Source organism: Polypterus senegalus, chromosome 9 (genome assembly GCF_016835505.1).
Source record: "Polypterus senegalus isolate Bchr_013 chromosome 9, ASM1683550v1, whole genome shotgun sequence".
Lineage (NCBI taxonomy): Eukaryota > Metazoa > Chordata > Cladistia > Polypteriformes > Polypteridae > Polypterus > Polypterus senegalus.
The window spans coordinates 121080189-121099127 of record NC_053162.1 but is presented as its reverse complement, the minus strand read 5'-3'; the positions used below and the strand labels follow the sequence as shown (position 1 = coordinate 121099127).

Genomic DNA, 18939 nt, shown 5'->3' with positions numbered 1-18939 from the left:
AGTGCACGAACGTGTTGTGTGCCACCCCCACAATTGTTTAATATCTGATTGTATATCATTTTTTTAGCAAATATATATATTTTTGAATTTTTGTGATATTGACCCTTGTGTTATAGATGATGGGGGTTAGGGTAGGATTGTTTGCTGAGCTCTCTTCGTGTAAGCCCACTTCTGGGCATAAACTGTTGGGTTACTTTTCGTTTTCTGTTTAAGAGACCCCGGTTTAGTTTTTTGCATATTTAGTGTTAGGTTTATACTAAAGGTTGTGGGGGTGGAATTACAGAGCTACTGTCTATATTATACGTGGTTGCTGGTGGGACCACGGGATAAACACATTCAGTCCTATTTAAAATGTTTCTTTTACAGTTCTGTTTTGCTGATCTCTTTTCCATTTCCTCTCTAATGGTTAATCTTAATGTCTTTTCCTGGAATGTGAGGTCACTCTCTTCCACTTGCAAGTGTTTGAGTGTTGATGATTTCTTATCTCACAACAAGACTGATATATCTATATAATATGTAGAATCTCATCTTTTGGATAAAGATGGTAATTGGGCTGCCTTCAAGTACTACTGTACAGCGGCATCCTCCCCTGCCATAAGGAAAAAATGCAGAGTTTTGGTTCAAGTTCACCATGCTTTGAATCCAAAGTTTCTTGGTTCTGGAGGTGATCTGGAAGGCAGGTTTTGTTATCTTTTGGAGATTGATGGAAGGAAACTCATCTGTGTTTCAATCTGTGCCCCAACTCCATATAATACATTTTTCGCTGGCATTACTAAAGACATCCTTTATCATTCTAAATTCAAACTAATTGTTATGGATGTGAATACTCTAAGCCCCTGCAGTGCTCATCTCACTTGATGTAGAAAAGGCTTTCAATAGGATGGATTGGACACTTTTCTGGAGAGTTATGAGTGAAATGTGGTATAATACTGTATTTATTAAAATAATCAAATCATTGTACGCTTGTACTTCTTCAGTTTTAACAAACTCTAATTTGCCATATCCCTTTTGTGTGTTCAGTGGCACTAGGCAGGGATATCTGTTATCTTCGATGCTTTTTATTATGTTTCTCAATCCTCTAGCAGTTGCTCTACATGCATTAGATAGCTTTACACCTATTTTGGCTCATAATACAACCCATAAGGTATCCTTATATACATATGTCATTCTTCTATGTTTAGGAAACGCACCTTCTGACATATTCTACATATGAACATTATTTCACACATATGAATCCTTATCAGGCTATAAAATTATTTTGAACAAATCTGTCCTGCTACCTATAAACTGGGCTTGTCAGTCCCTTCTTTTCCTTCCTTTATTCATGTTAACTCTTTTAAATATTTAGGAAATCCATTACACCCTCCATTACTGATATTTTGCTATCAAATTTCCACATCTTGTTTAATGACATAAAACAGTCAATGTTGTCTCAGGATAACTTCACTCTCTCCTTACTGTCTTGTTAGGTATATTAATGTTTTCCCTCATTTAAGTTTTGTTAGTTTAATGCTCCCTCTTCTCCCACCTTCCTCCTTTTGTTATCAGGTCAGATCAGCCTTTAGCTCTTTTTTATGGAGTGGTTGAGGACCTGCCATCTGTTTCCGATGGGAGTGTTAGCTCCGTGAAAATATGTTCTTTTATATTGCGGCGTTTTAATAAACCTTTATTTAAATAAGTATAAATTATAATGGCGATATCCCTCTTTTTGGCGATAGGCGGCGACAAAGTCACAGAAAAGACAGAATATACTTAGCTTGTTTAATGCGGCTTACGTTGCTTTAAAATAACAGGGAAGACCAGTCACATTTCATTTTTAACCACGGGGATTCGGTCGTGTAGAAATGGCTTTTTTCTGTCACAACGGAGGTGGCCTTGGAGTCTATGGCATCCACTCCCACAGGTCTTCAAAGCTTGGCAAGGTTCCAGCGTTCTTTTATATTGTGTCCACATGACCAAATCCCCCAGTACAATGCCAAACAAGGTAGACAAACTTAGGCTAAGCAGCAGACAGTCAGATCATATAACACTTAGGCCTTTTAGGGCTGACAACAACTGTTCTTGTCTATCTTTATGCTTTGCCTATCCCAGCACTTCTGAAAGTTGACACCCTGTGCTAAAGCTGGCTCAGCTCTTCATGGCATGTTATACAGAAAAAGAATGAAAAATACATTTAAAGAGATCTAAAACAGATACAGTGACACAATTCTTAATATTATAACAACCTTAGTATAACACCATCTAACACTCTATTTTGATTCAAGCCAGATTAGGCAGAGGAATTTCTCTTCCCTGTTTTGAGTGCAGAATTTGACACCATAGACCACAGTAATCTTATAAATCGCCTTAGATAATGGGTGGGCCTCTCCGGCAATGTCTTAAATTGGTTTCAGTCTTACTTAACTGGTAGAAAATTCTTTATTTATGGTGATTGTACTTCAAAGATGCATGATATTGTATTTGGTGTACCACAAGGATCTATTCAGGATCCACTGCTTTTTTCAATCTACATGGTTCCATTAGGTCAGACTATCTCAAAGCACAAGGTGAGCTACTACAGCTATGCATATGACATAACAACTGTATGTACCAACAACGACAATACAATACAATTTATTTTTAGTATAGCCCAAAATAACAAGAGGAGTGCTGCAATATGCTTTAACAGGTCATGCCTTTTGACAGTCCCCCAGCCTTGACTGTCTAAAAAGACAAGTAAAAGCTCCCTTTCCAGGTACTTTGGGCAAGCAGTGGGTGTCAAGAAAAATGGGGTAAATACAATACAAAACACAGAACAGAACACAAGTAATCCTCAATACAATATAATAGTTCAATAGAAAAATACAAGTACAGGGCAGAATTCAACAGTAGATGATATTACATAATGCGATTTGGATTTGTTCAGAGTCTTGGAGACCTCAGCCTTTAAGCTGACTCCCCCTATTGGCCATTCCACAGCTGAGTCAGCACTAGGTCAGCCAATATGATGAAAGGACCTTTTTACCCTACGATTGCTGTGATCCTCCATCAGAGATGACTTTGCCTTAGGCAGGCAAAATAGCTTGGCAGTAGGGCAGTAGCACCAAGTGCCACATTTGAATACAGAGAAAAGAAAAAGAAAAGGTGAGGGTTACTAACAAATTATAACTATCATATTACTTATGTTTTAGTGCTAATGACTGACAACAGAGATGCCGTATGTTCAGTTAACCAGCAGCTTTAGTTAGGATATGCTAAACTGAAGTGTGAGTCTGCAGCCGGGATTTGAAAGCCAAGACCGAAGAGGCATCACTTATTACTATAGGCAGACGGACCATTCCACAGTCAAGGGGCCCTGTAACTAAAAGCACAACCTTCCACTGTTATTTTATTAATCCTTGGATTCATAAGCAGACCAGTATCTTGAGATCTTAATGTATGTTCTGGTTTGTAAGTCATGATAAGTTCAGATAAGTAAGCTGGACCTTGGCCATTTAAGGTTTTATATGTTTAAAGTAGGATTTTGAAATTCGCCCTAAACTTAACTGGAGCCAGTGTAAGGATTTAAGAACTGGAGTTATGTGTTCATATTTTCTTGCTCTTATAATAATTCCTACAGTAGAATTTTGGACTAACTGGAAGCTGTATAAAGAACAGTGTGAGCATCCAGTGAACACTAAATTACAGTAGTCAATCATATTAAAAATAAATGCATGAATACATTTTTTTAGAGTCCCGCTTATTTAGAAGACACTTCAATTTCCTAACATGTTTAAGATGGAACATGATTTGGACAACTTTGTAATGTGTGCTTTAAATGACATGCTAGAATCAAAGGTACCTCCTAGATTGTGAGCTGATTCGGTAAAATTAATGGTGATTCCAACTGAGTTAAATGATGACAAAATATTGTTGCAATCAGATCATTCCCTCCAGTAATTAACATCTCTGTTTTATCTGTGTTTAAAGACAAGTAGTTCTCATCCATCCACTCCTATAATTCACTAAATCAACTAATTGAAGACAACATTGGAGAAACTTCATTTGGTCTAAAAGAAAGGTATAACTGGGTGTCAACTGCGTATGAGTGAAAATTAACATTATATGTTTTCTTATGATAGATCCAAGTGGAAGCATGTAAAGTGAAAACAGTACAGTACCATATCTTTCTGTACATACTGGAATCGATTTAATAAATAAGAACTAAACCAGGCAAGTATAGTGCCTGTAAGCTCAACATCATTTTCAAGCCTGTTCAGTAAAATAGAATAGTCAATGGTGTCAAACACTGCGCTTAACTCTTAACAACATAATTACAGTGGCGTTTCCTTCACCAGAGGATATCCGAATGTCGTTTACAACACGTGTTAGTGCCGTTTCTGTACTATGACCAGTGCGGAAGCCAGACTGAAATTTCTCAAATAAATTGTGATGCGTAAGGTGTGACTGAAGCTGATTGGCGACTACTGTTTCCAGTATTTTAGAGAGAAAGGGTTACTTTGAAATGGGTCTATAGTTTAAGCATGTTTATGTCTTGGTCTGACTTTTTAAGTAACGGTTTGATGACTGACACTTTTAGTGTATCAGGTACTGTGCCATGTAATAAAGAACTATTATTAAAGTTAAGAATTGGTGGTGCAAGAACATCAGTTGCGCTTTTTGCTAGTTTTGTTGGCACTGAATCTAGGGAGTAGGTTTCATTTTAGAAATTAAAGTCAAGACTCTGCGGTGGGTTGGCACCCTGCCCTGAATTGGTTCCTGCCTTGTGCCCTGTGTTGGCTGGGATTGGCTCCGGCAGACCCCCGTGACCCTGTATTCGGATTCAGCGGGTTAGAAAATGGATGGATGGATGGAAAGTCAAGACTTCCTGCCCTGTTACAGGATTAAAATTTCTAAAGTGTTGAATGCAATGTGAGACAGGGTCTGCCAAGCTAGTAAGAGGTTTGCACTGTGATGCTGAGATGTGGGATCTTATGTTTTTAATTTTCTCATTAAAGAAGTTCATAAAGTCTGTGCTGTTAATGTTTGTTAGTATTTTGCATTGTAGATCTGAGATCCATTTGTTAAATTAGCCACTGTTCTAAAACAGTACCCAAGGATTACTATTGTTATCTATTATTTTAGAATAGTAATCTGAGCAAGCTTTAAAGAGTTTTTTTGGTGTTTGTTTAACACTCTCTGTCCATGCAATTTGAAAGACCTGCAGCTTTGTTGTTCTCCATCTGTGCTACAGTTTTTGACACTCTAATTTAAGAGCTCAAGTGTTCTCATTAAACCAGGGAGAGTTTCTATGTGCTTTGATCACTTTTGTTTTAAGGGGAGCCACTGAGTCCAGAGCATCTCTCAAGGTCATATTGTAATGTGATGTTAGTTGTAGTAGTATACATTTTTAAATAGAATTACAATCTAGATATCTCACTGTCTTTGTTTTTATCTGTGATTGTATTGGTAAGTACAGAACCAAATCAAATGTAATTAAGCAGTGATTGGAAAAAACTTAATTTAATGGAGTAATATTTAAATTCTGAATTTCAACTTTGTAAGTTATAATTAAGTCTAATGTGTGGTTATAATTATAAGTTGGACCTTTGACAATCTGACAAAATCCTACTGAATTTAACAAAGTAAAATATTTGCTAAAACTGTCAGTTTCCACATCATTGTGTACATTAAAATCCCACATCAACACTATGTGATCATAATTTATAGCCAAATCAGATAAAATATTGTCAAATTCAGTTATAAACAATTTATTATGGCCCTGGTGGTCTGTAGACTAGCACTACAAATGTGTTGGAATCTGTTTTAATATTTATAATGAATGCCAGAAAGGATGTGAAGTCACCTAAATTTTAGAAGCAATTTGCATTTTGTCACAATGTAATGCAATCTCTAGATTTATGAAGGAATATGTATCCTTCTGGTGATGCCTCAGCTAGGGGAACGATGTCAGATTTACTAAGCCAGGTTTCAGTGAGAAGACACAGATCAGATTTTGTACTTAATATAATATTTACCAAAGCAGCTTTACTTCCAAGAAAGCAAATATTCAATAAGCAGCATTTAAATCTGCATACTTCCTTTTGAACTTACTTTAATCTGAACTAAGTTTCCATTACGGGTGCCCCTGGTGGAGGGATTGGTTTTACCTCTTGGTCTAATTATAGACATTATTTTTTTGGTTTGAAGTCATTTTTAAGGTCTGCATCATGACTACATTTACTGGATGCCCCCCAACAATGATTACGAGTAACAGCTTCAAGAAAGTTACAGGTAGGATAAACAACAGCCTGTGATTTAAAATCACATGATTGTGGCCTGGATGGTGGTCTAATCAGTCAGCCAGGCAAATTTGCTACCATATTTTAGAATAATACAAAAGATCTCCAGTTAAGACCACCTGTTTTGAAAAATCCAGGCCTTTCCCAAAAATCATCCCAATTGTTCACAAAGACTAGGCTTTTATTTGCACACTAGGTTTCTAGCCAGCAATGAAGAGAACACAATCTGCCATAAATCACATCCCCACTATATAATCTTGGTAAGGGGCCAGATACAATTTAATTCTGGCATTTTCTTTTAGCTTTGGTGCATACAGAGATGAAGTTCCCCTTTAACACCACAGGTTGCTGTAAATAAATATCTTTAGTGCCAACATGCAGCAATAAGGTAGATACTTCATCATTGGTGATATGATCTAATTGGCCCTCCTTGTCAGAAATCTTTGCCCCTGGGAGGCATTTAACATTAACTGCTAGTTTAACATAGTTTAGAATTCTAACACTTCACACTATGGAATTGCCAATTAGCACCAATCGTTTGTTTTTAGTCATCTAGATTACTATAATGCACTCCTAACAGGACTACCTAAGAAAGGCATCAACTGGCTGCGATTAGTGCAGAATACAGCAGCCAGATTCTTAACTAGGAAAAGAAAATTTGAGCACATCTCACCAGTTTTAGTGTCATTACATTGGTTACCTGTGTCATTCAAAATTGACTTTAAAATACTACTGATGGTTTACAAAGCCTTAAATCTGCCTGTCCCTATAAACCCCAAGTTTTAACATTAGATCTTTGAATAGAGGTCTGCTTATAATTGCAAAAGCCAAAATTTAAAGAAGTTGTGAGGCAGCCTTTTACTATTATGCACCCAAAATCTGGATTACTTTACTGATTGAAATTTGCCAGGTTAGTACTATGGATCATTTAAAAAAACTGCTAAAAGCCCATTATTTTAATATTGCTTTTTCATTGCTACATTTTTGCTGTGTTTTCTGATAGACTATATGGACATATAATTATCCTTTTCTTCAAGGTTCCACAATCTGTACTAATTTCTACTATTCTCTGCTGTCTTTTCTGGTTCTTTTGTGGTGGTGATCTATGCCACCACCACCTGATCAAGGCACAATGCAGCCAACAAGACCAACATCACATACTATTATGTAAAGCCTGGAAACAAAGAGGACTGTTTTATGATCATTTATGTTATATAGAATGACCAGTTGGGGCTGAGCAGTCTTTTGGCCTTGGAACCCCTACAGATTTTATTTTTGTTTTTCTCCAGGCTAACTGGAGTGGGGGTGTTTTTCTGCCCTCCTGGCCATCCGGCCTTACTTTTTTCCTTTTTTTTTTTGAACAACAACATTTATTTATTTATATAGCACATTTTCATACAAATGATGTAGCTTAAAGTGCTTAACAATATGAAGAAAGAAAAAATTAAAAATATAAAAATAAGATTAGGCAATACTAAGTTACAAAGTTGTTACTTATTCTTTAAATTTATTGCTTAATCTTATTTTTTCATATAACTAACTTTTTGTCATCTTGTAAAAACACTTTGAGCTGCATTGCTTGTATGAAAATGTGCTATATAAATAAATGTTGTTGTTGAACTGTACCATTGAACATATGTCCTACATCCAGTCTCCCTTTGGTTAAACCCTCCACTTTCCCCTCTACCCTGGATACATAGAAATAAACCTTTGAGTAGATGAGTATAATTCTGTTATAAATTATTCTGTTTGTTTGCCAGAGGACGGAAAAGCGCCTTGGCTCCATTCCATGTTGGTACTCCCTTACACCAGTGTTTCAAAATAGCTCTGTAAATGCTGGTGGGCAACCCATCTCATATTCACTTTGGGCTTCAAGAGGTATCAGCACACTCCGCAATTTATTTGATGGAAACAGACTTGCCTCTTTCCAGTTTCTTAGAAAAAAATTTACTGTACTTTCCTCCTTTCTTTTTCTATTTGTAGATTAAATCTGTTCTCAGAACATGTGAAATATTTTTTCTGCCTCTGTTCCCAAACATCCATTATTTGTCTCTTTTTCTTATCCTCATTTTCCACTAAATGTATTTCCTTTTTGTATGCCTGCCTTCATGATTCCACAATTAAACCTATCTCAGTCACTCAGAAATGTATCATTGATCTATCCCTATCAATTGCAGTGTGTTGGAACACAGTTTTAAAAAACAAAAAATTACTCTAGAAATTCTAATCATTAACACATTCAATATGAAATTATCTATAGTGTTGAACATTACTATAGAAAGCGTTTCCTGATGGATTTAGCTCCTAATCCACTCTGTCACCAGTGCTGACTTACTGTACCAGGCACATTTCTCCACATATTCTGCAAATATACAACTGTTTCAGTTCTTTGGGTCTCAATTGCTTTTTTGCTGTCCTTCATTTTATCTGTCTCTGTTCCTTGCTCTCCTATTATTCTACTCTTTTTAGATTTTTCTACTGATTTTTCTCTCTGTTCATCACCAGCTAAATATTTAATACCCAAAGTTCTTATAGCTTCCCAGTGGAAAAACCATGATATTGTTACTGTCTCTGTCTAGAGGTCCTCTTTATACAACATTATTCTGTTATAACTATTGGCCACAGAGATCAATAGGGTACTGGCTCATACTATTACCAAGTGGAAAGACATTATTTTTATGATTAACTCATGGATGACAATTAGCTCCTGAGTCAACTTAATTAAAATTTAAAAATTTCTCTTGCTTAGCCAGACCTGCATGTTGCATTAATTTAAATTCTACTCTGTTCTTTTTTGTATAGCTCCAGGGTGGGATGGGGGGAATTCAAATTTATATATGAAAATGTTTTTACTTTTTTATCCTCTTCCTATTATTTGAAATCAAATTTTAAAAATTGGTCAAAAGTCAGAAATATTAAAACCCAAAACACCCTTAGCTCAGGCAACTTACCAAACTACCTGTGTATCTGCCTATATTACACCAAAAACTTACGCTCCCCACCCCAAAATGACTGCAATTAGAAAAAGCTGTCATAAAATGAAATCCTCATCCCATAATCAAACACAAAAATATATAAAACATAACAATTAAGCAAAGAACAAAAAACTGGAGTGAGAGGATTATACGCAGCCCTTGAGGTCCACAGTGGTGCTATAAATTGTTATAAGATTAAACAAGTAAACCTTGCCCATACACCAGCTGAACACAAGTGTGCATAACAGCAGTTTAACACAGAAATATATGGCATCCTGTAAGCGATTTTTTTTAACCTTAAAAATATAGCCTAGATAGCAAATAAAATTCTTTAGAAAGTCTGTAACCTGAAGGAAACTAATTGATAGTTCAACCACAACTTGAACTAGAAGGAGCACTATTGAGCAATATGCTGTATTGAACAAAGCTTTAAAATAAGGGTACTGAACTGAAATTTATTTTCAGTTTAGCTGGGTAGAGTAAATATGATTGTAATCTAGCATTACAGGCTTTAAAAATAACCATGAATTTCCTGTGCTGTGCCATAACTGAACTGAAGTCTGGAAAAAACGGACCTGTGAGCTTTTGAAAGTGATATTTTGTTTCTGATGAGCTTGCTTCAAAACTACCTGCTGGGCTTAACCCTGAAAAAAGTAACAGTGAGAGCCGAAGAACTCATAAAAACTGTACAGCCAGCATACATATGATGAGTCGACATAATCTCAGGAGTAAAGTTAAGAAGAATCAGGAACCACTTAGGCCACAAATCTTTGTTGACTAGTTTCATTTCTAAATAGATAACTTCTTTATGGAGCAAATTTGTTTCCAGTTGTGATGTGGTACAGTTAACAGCAAAGCTCTGTTTTTAAATTTGCTGGCTTTTTTTTAATAGCAGCCAGTTAGGCACATTAGTTCATGAAGTTAGTCATCAAGTACCTGGACACGTCTATGTTGTTTCAGGATTCTTATGGTGGAAGCTGCAGCTTCTTTGGTGAGTTAAATGCTGATGAGTGGGTTGTCCTGCCTGATGAAGACATCTCTTCTTGGGGGCAGTAAGTTGTGCTTTTTTGATGAATTATTTTAATCTAAGCTGGGTCAAAGAGTTGAAATATGGATACTGTTTAACACAGGAAAACAGAGCTCGATCTTTAGTCAGCAATCACTGTGAAGTACCACAAGACAACCCCCAGGTTAGTTCAGAATACAAAAATATATAATTGGGTATATTATTCTTCCATTTAAATATAGTTACATGCCATAGCTATATTATTTTTGTTTAACTGTTATCCTGCTTTGATGTTAATAATAATCTCCATTTGTTAACTAATATTGTAGTTTTGTTTCTTCCACAATTTTGTTGTATTATTGATGCCTATTTTCCTATATTCTACTTCAGTATTTGAATGTCTTGTTATACAAAATTTAAAAGATGTTGTATACTATTGTATGTGAATTTTTTTTTTTTGCAAAATTTAAGTTGCTTTCAAAATATCTGCTAAATGAAACTTAAAATGAGAACTGATCATGCATAGATCTTTACAGTGAAACATTTAGTAGTCTGAGTTACATTGAGGAGACACAAGCACTGACATCATCTTATTCAATTAAGTAAGCTGGGGAAAAATCAAATAACAATGTTATTTAACTTGTATAAGCAATCTTTGGTTACTTTTAATGCACATATGTGCATATTTCTCGTTGAATACCATTTTTTAATAGACTTTTGTATGTTGAGTTGACTTAATCTTTGAATTTTAGAAAAGCAAGGAATTTCATCACATAAAATAACCAGTTCCCACAGTGAGAAATGGAATAGCCTTTAATCCATTGTTTCAATTTAATTTCCCTGGTATGCCACACTTGTTCAGTTTATTATATCCAACCAAAATGAATTTTTTTTAGATTGCGAGAGGAAAAATAAATCTACAGGGGTGAACCAAAATTAATGTGTTGTGATGCTGCACTGATATTTCCAATAAGAACATGCATAACAAATATTTAACATGAAGTTAAAATATTCTGTCACTCTGAATTGGATTAGGCAAATTTGAGTTTATGTAAACATTTAACTATTTAATTGCACTTATTATGTAAAGAAGATATAACTAAAGTGTTAAAGTGCTATAAATTCGATTGATGCTTTGAGTAATTATGCAATGTTATTCTCTAATCCTTTTAATTTATATATATTAATATATATATATATTAAATATAAAAATTATTATACATATATATGTATTTTTTTTATATTTATTCCATAGGATTCCATAGACCCGACGAGAGTCTTACTGTGAGAGCTGACTTTTTCTCAAAAGGCTGTAACGAAAATGCCAACAGTAATGTTGCAAAATTTTTGTTGGCTAAGCTTCAGTCATACCTCAGAAATATTAGCTGTGAAATTAAAGAAAGAGTTGTAAACTGTGATTGGTTCTCAAGAAATCAAGATATAAAGCCAGACCCTAACAGAGTAAAAGTACACATGGAATTCTTCGGTAATACTTTGCTATTCTCGCTATTTACAATATATAAAACTGTTTTTGCAATTTGTTAGATATTCTGCCTATTTATGTAGTATTTAGTTCATTGTGTTCTTGGTGTAATTATAGCTGAATTCAGTTAAATTCACCTCTTGGTTCTTCACTTGCCTTATATAGTCCTCCCGTATGGAATTCTCTGGGAGCAACATTGTCCTCCAGGAGACTCCAAGGAGAAGGACTGTGACAAGGAAACTCATAATCAAATGATAAAGGTAAAGTTCTGTTCTTTATCTTGCAAAAGGTACAGAATATTGATCATACATACAAAATCTCCACTAAATCTGATATGTATTTTATTTTAAATGAAATAAAACATTCCATAATTATTTACCATATATGGGCTTACGCTATGGACTGTCACCCCATGAAGTGCAGGTTCCAATTTTGCACTGCCAAAATATATACTTCCCACTACTAAAAACTGGATTAGTAATGTTTGATTGTTGTGCCATGTTAGCCATTATGAATGTAGTGAGAAGTCAAGCAAAATGACACCTTTTATTGGCTAACTAAAAAATTACAATATGAAAGCTTATGAGACATCTCAGGCCCCTTCTTCAGGCAAGATGTAATACAGAAACTGGAGTTCCCTGTGTTTATATAGACACCAGGACAGATACATCATTGGAAAACCTTTAAGTGAGAAATCTTAAAAGTAAAAAAGGAATAGACTTCTTCAGGCTGAGATTCATTAAGCAAGAGAGGAGAACAATGTATAGGCAAGGTCTTTGGATAAGATAATTGTCCAACAAAGTCTTTTGAAGTTTCTGATGAGTTTTTCAATACAATGTGGGTCTGAAGACAGGTTTTCTGGGTCAGTCCGAGAGATGCAAACAGTGATCATAGCTGACCATGAAACTCTTGTCTCTATTCAAACCATGTTGTAATGTGTTACATTTTAGCATGAGTTTAATTTACCATTCTTTTCTGTCTTGCTGTGTTCTGAAATAATATTTTATTGAAATCAAGTTAGAAAATTGATGTCTTTTCCTTCAGTACACAATTTCTCTGCCCATGAATGTGCCCTGCAGGGCACTATTATCTTGTAAAAGGGGCTGCCAGCTAACCCATGATATACAGTATTTTATAATGTATATATTCCTTTTCTGTAGGCATCTTCTGTTCTTCAAGACTTTTTTCGAGAACACAAGGAATTTGACAGTGGAATTTCTGGTGTTGACAAAATGAGGTTGCTGGATGAGTCTCTCAGAACTCTAACAATCAGTCACTGTAAGCCTGGCTTTGGGAAGGACAGTACACAGCATGACTGTCCAAATTGTTGTGGTAAGAGAGATCAGATACCACTATCAAAAGTTAATTTTAATTAGGATTTAAAGCTAAGTTGGTTAGTGTCTGCTTCATTTATATTACTTCCTTAAGAATTTTTCTTTTTTTAATTCATCTCAATGTAAAATACTGTAAATTTGGAAACAAATATGTCCAAGTGATAAAATTCTCTTAACTAAAAAAAATTAACTTTGAAAGGCATAGTTTTTTCAAGTATTTTATATACAGTGGTGTGAAAAACTATTTGCCCTCTTCCTGATTTCTTATTCTTTTGCATGTTTGTCACACAAAATGTTTGTGATCATCAAACACATTTAACCATTAGTCAAATATAACACAAGTAAACACAAAATGCAGTTTTTAAATGATGGTTTTATTATTTAGGGAGAAAAAAAATCCAAACCTACATGGCCCTGTGTGAAAAAGTAATTGCCCCCTTGTTAAAAAATAACCTAACTGGTGTATCACACCTGAGTTCAATTTCCGTAGCCACTCCCAGGCCTGATTACTGCCACACCTGTTTCAATCAAGAAATCACTTAAATAGGAGCTGCCTGACACAGAGAAGTAGACCAAAAGCACTTCAAAAGCTAGACATCATGCCAAGATCCAAAGAAATTCAGGAACAAATGAGAACAGAAGTAATTGAGATCTATCAGTCTGGTAAAGGTTATAAAGCCATTTCTAAAGCTTTGGGACTCCAGCGAACCACAGTGAGAGCCATTATCCACAAATGGCAAAAACATGGAACAGTGGTGAACCTTCCCAGGAGTGGCCGGCCGACCAAAATTACCTCAAGAGCGCAGAGACGACTCATCTAAGAGGTCACAAAAGACCCCAGGACAACATCTAAAGAACTGCAGGCCTCACTTGCCTCAATTAAGGTCAGTGTTCACAACTCCACCATAAGAAAGAGACTGGGCAAAAACGGCCTGCATGGCAGATTTCCAAGACGCAAACCACTGTTAAGCAAAAGAACATTAGGGCTCATCTCAATTTTGCTAAGAAACATCTCAATGATTTCCAAGACTTTTGGGAAAAATACCTTGCGGACTGATGAGACAAAAGTTGAACTTTTTGGAAGGCAAATGTCCCGTTACATCTGGCGTAAAAGGAACACAGCATTTCAGAAAAAGAACATCATACCAACAGTAAAATATGGTGGTGGTAATGTGATGGTCTGGGGTTGTTTTGCTGCTTCAGGACCTGGAAGGCTTGCTGTGATAGATGGAACCATGAATTCTACTGTCTACCAAAAAATCCTGAAGGAGAATGTCCGGCCATCTGTTCATCAACTCAAGCTGAAGCAATCTTGGGTGCTGCAACAGGACAATGACCCAAAACACACCAGCAAATCCACCTCTGAATGGCTGAAGAAAAACAAAATGAAGACTTTGGAGTGGCCTAGTCAAAGTCCTGACCTGAATCCAATTGAGATGCTATGGCATGACCTTAAAAAGGCGGTTCATGCTAGAAAACCCTCAAATAAAGCTGAATTACAACAATTCTGCAAAGATGAGTGGGCCAAAATTCCTCCAGAGCGCTGTAAAAGACTCATTGCAAGTTATCGCAAACACTTGATTGCAGTTATTGCTTCTAAGGGTGGCCCAACCAGTTATTAGGTTCAGGGGGCAATTACTTTTTCACACAGGGCCATGTAGGTTTGGATTTTTTCTCCTAAATAATAAAAACCATCATTTAAAAACTGCATTTTGTGTTTACTTGTGTTATATTTGACTAATGGTTAAATGTGTTTGATGATCACAAACATTTTGTGTGACAAACATGCAAAAGAATAAGAAATCAGGAAGGGGGCAAATAGTTTTTCACACCACTGTAGCACAATTTTGGGAAGTTGTCATTTTGCCTTTACATATATATATATTCATGAAAACATCATAGTACCATATGTGACCTATTTATGACATATTTAATTCATTTCCTCTGGATTGAGCCATGCATTATTTACACAAAGGCAACTGACAGTGAGACAGATGTCATGCATTCACAGGACATCCTACAGTAATGTCTTGCACTCTTAGTCTATAACTTCTTGGTCTGAGCACATTTCTTTTCCAAAAAAATCTCTAGAAGCAATTAGCACCACTTCCTAAGTTATGCCCCTTGGCCTGTGCAGCACTGAAATATAACAGACTTAAAGTCACTGTGCATTTCCAAGTGGAGGTATGATCTGTGACATCTGTTTTGATGTCAGCCAAAGATGATGAACATCTTTATTTACTTCTCTTGATATCACTAGCTTTGTAGGCTGTTGTGATTAGCAAAATATTACATGATAACAAGCAGAAAGAGAAAGAATGATTATTAACTTAGCAAACTTAGTAACTTACCTAAATGTCTCATGACAATCTTCCAAACTTACCCTGAAGCCTCTGATGTGGCAAACTGCTTTTCCAAAGACAACACATGTGGCGTAGCTTTTTTAAGGAATACATTTTTCACCAATGTCCATTATAGGTTCACTATGCAGAGCAGAAAGCTGTCCTATTTTTAAATAGATCATTAGCAGAAATTCCAAGGACAAAATAGTGCAGCATTTCCATAGGAACTATCTCTTACTAAACACACATTTGTCCCTGGAATTCTAGTTGTTTTTTAAATACAGATGCAAATATATGTTAGGTAATCAAAAGCTGACTATGGCAATTGGACATCCCATTCACTTGTTTCTCTAATTATGTGTTTGATGTAATATTATTAACCCTATAGTGTAGCTTCATTTTGGACCAATAAATGGTTCCTTTGCTCTAATTTTTATAGAGTTTCTTAACATTTGTTTGCAATATGTAATTCATCTTGCATTGCATCTCTCTTATGCGTATGTGAGTACATGCATGGACACATCTTCCATTTTGCTCAAGAAATTAAAAACGAAAACTGAATAATTAAAGCTGCATATTTCCACTACTGTTTTATAACATGATATAATAGCCAAAACTATGTATATAGTTTTAGTCAGAGTTGTTTAGATACTTTTAATTGGACTACATTGGCTTTATTGTTTCATTTGGCCTTAAGACTTCTGGCCTCTACTTGAATTAGTGAGTCTAAGCAAACAAACAAAAACACCACTTGGGCTAAAGGGTGATTGGTTTAGTGTCAGCAGTTAAGTAATATTTATTTATTTATTTATTTACTTTTTAAGTAAGATAAACTGCTCAAAAAAATTAAAGGAACACTTTGAAAACACATCAGATCTCAATGGGAAAAAGAAATCCTCCTGGATATCTATACTGATATAGACTGGGTAATGTGTTAGGAATGAAAGGATGCCACATCGTTTGATGGAAATAAAAATGATCAACCTACAGAGCCCTGAATTCAAAGACGCCCCAAAAATCAGAGTGATAAAATGATGTGGCAGGCTAGTCCATTTTGCCAAAATTTAATTGCAGCAACTCAAAATTGTACGCAGCACTTTGTATGGCCCCTGTGTTCTTGTATACATGCCTGACAACATCGGTGCATGCTTCTAATGAGATGACAGATGGTGTTGTGGGGGATCTCCTCCCAGATCTGGACCAGGGCATCACTGAGCTCCTGGACAGTCTGAGGTGCAACCTGGTGGCATTGGATGGACCAAAACATAATGTCCCAGAGGTGTTCTATTGGATTTAGGTCAGGAAAGTGTGGTGGCCAGTCAATGGTATCAATTCCTTTATCCTCCAGGAACTGCCTGCATACTCTCACCACATGAGGCCAGGAATTGTCGTGCACCAGGAGCCACTGTACCAGCATAGGGTCTGACAATGTGTCCAAGGATTTCATCCTGATACCTAATGGCAGCCAAGGTGCCTTTGTCAAGCCTGTAGTGGTCTGTGTGACCCTCCATGGATATGCCTCCCCAGACAATCATTAACCCACCACCAAACTGCTCATGCTGAATGATGTTACAGGCAGCATAATGTTCTCCATGGCTTCTCCAGACCCTTTCACTTCTGTCACATGCTCAGGGTGAACCTGCTCTCATCTGTAAAAAGCACAGGGCACCAGTGGTGCATCTGCCAATTCTGGTATTCTATGGCGAATGCCAATCGAGCTGCATGCTCCTGGGCAGTGAGCTCAGGGCCCATTAGAGGACATGGGGCCCTTGGGTCACCCTCATGAAGTCTTTCTGGTTGTTTGGTCAGAGGCATTCACACCAGTGGCCTGCTGGAGGTCATTTTGTAGGGCTCTGGCAGTGCTCATCCTGTTCCTCCTTGCCCAAAGGAGCAGATACTGGTCCTGCTGATGGGTTATGGACCTTCTATGGCCCTCTCCAGCTCTCCTAGAGTAACTGCTTGTCTCCTAGAATCTCCTCCATGCCCTTGAGACTGTGCATGGAGACACAGTAAACCTTCTGGCAATGACACGTGTTGATGTGCCATCTTGGAGAAGTTGGACTACCTGTGCAACCTCTGTAGGGTCCAGGTATCGCCTCATGCTACCAGTAGTGACACTGACTGTAGCCAAATGCAAAACTAGTGAAGAAACAGTCAGAAAAGATGAGGAGGGAAAAATGTCAGTGGCCTCCACCTGTTAAACCATTCCTGTTTTGGGGGTCATCTCATTGTTGCCCCTCTAGTGCATCTGTTGTTAATTTCATTAACACCACAGCAGCTGAAACTGATTAACAACCCCCTCTGCTATTTAACTGACCAGATTAATATCCCATAAGTTTCATTGACTTTAAGCTATACTCTGATTAAAAAGTGTTCCTTTAATTCTTTTGAGCAGTATGTTTGTTTTTCTGTCTCTTTGGTAATTATTTGTTTTTTTTTTTATTTTGTGGGTGACATCATTATTACACTATTTTGTGATGTTTGCAGGTATGATTTATCAGTGGCAAAGTGTGTACCTTTTCTGCCAATTTAGAGAAAAGGCAGGAACAAAGAGAAAAGGGAGAAGAGAGGAAAAAACCTAATAAAAAACTAAGCCAGTATGTTATCAGAAAGATCACCCTTCCATCTATCCATTTCAGCGTTCTCCCCAGAAATATTTTCTAGCCAGGTGGCATGAAAAAGTAGCCGGGTGGGGCAGGACGGGAAAATTTGGTGGTGGGGAAAATTAAATGTGCACTATTTTTATTAGTTAATTATTATTAATTATTTTCCTGTGCTCAATATGACTTCCTTTTTTAACGTTTGACACTTGTACCAGAATATTTTTATTAAATTTAAGAAGTATCCAGTTTAGGATCCTGCAACCCTAACAAAAATTTTAAATAACAATTGTTATGACATAAACCAAGAGGCACAAGTACTGTCGCTGTCTGGAAGAAAATTGAAAACAATGAAAAAAGTATGGGAAACCTAATGAAGAAGCCAATTTGCATATGCAGAAGGTGTCTTCAGTTAAATATTTATTTTTCTTTTTTCTTCCTAGAGGCCCAGTTGTCTGCAGCTTTTCCATAGTTAAAAGTTGCCGGGATCTGGGCCCTCCAAGGAGATCAGTATGAGATTATTTAGTATTCTGAAACATGTCTTGATTCTTTTAAGGGCAGAAAAACCCCTTTCACATTCAGCTGTGCTCACTGGGATCACTAGCCCAATATGAGCTAGTTTAGCTAAATTTGGAAACGACTCTTTGAGCTCTGATGTCGTTGCCATTTTTAGTAAAATCTGTTTTGGACTGAAGTCTTTGTATGATTGACTTCTAACACAACTGTCCATTCTTGCCTGCTACTTTTATATTTTAAAATTTGAGGGCTACCATTTTTGGAGTAATGATCGAAAAGAATTCCAGCAGACTCACTTGAAAAGTGAGTTTCTGCATTGAAAACTTTTGAAAAGCTGGAAATAATTGGCATGTCAGGGAATCTTGCATCTAGGTGCTTGACAACTATGTGTAGGTATTTATCATATATTGCAGTTTTGAATGA

General features: G+C 36.4%; 1 protein-coding gene across 2 annotated transcripts in view; it reads left to right on the top strand.

Annotated features, from left to right (window-relative positions):
* The first annotated feature begins 10059 nt into the window (after positions 1-10059).
* LOC120534985 (zona pellucida-binding protein 2-like) overlaps positions 10060-18939 on the top strand; it is a 40568-nt gene continuing 31688 nt past the window's right edge. The window contains exons 1-4 of one of the 2 annotated variants that reach the window (XM_039762483.1): positions 10060-10287; positions 11497-11727; positions 11890-11984; positions 12885-13056. In XM_039762483.1, the coding sequence (XP_039618417.1) occupies positions 10236-10287; positions 11497-11727; positions 11890-11984; positions 12885-13056 (550 nt within the window). In that variant the 5' untranslated portion in view covers positions 10060-10235. The remainder of the gene's footprint in view (positions 10288-11496; positions 11728-11889; positions 11985-12884; positions 13057-18939) is intronic. The other variant, XM_039762485.1, reaches the window with a different exon arrangement.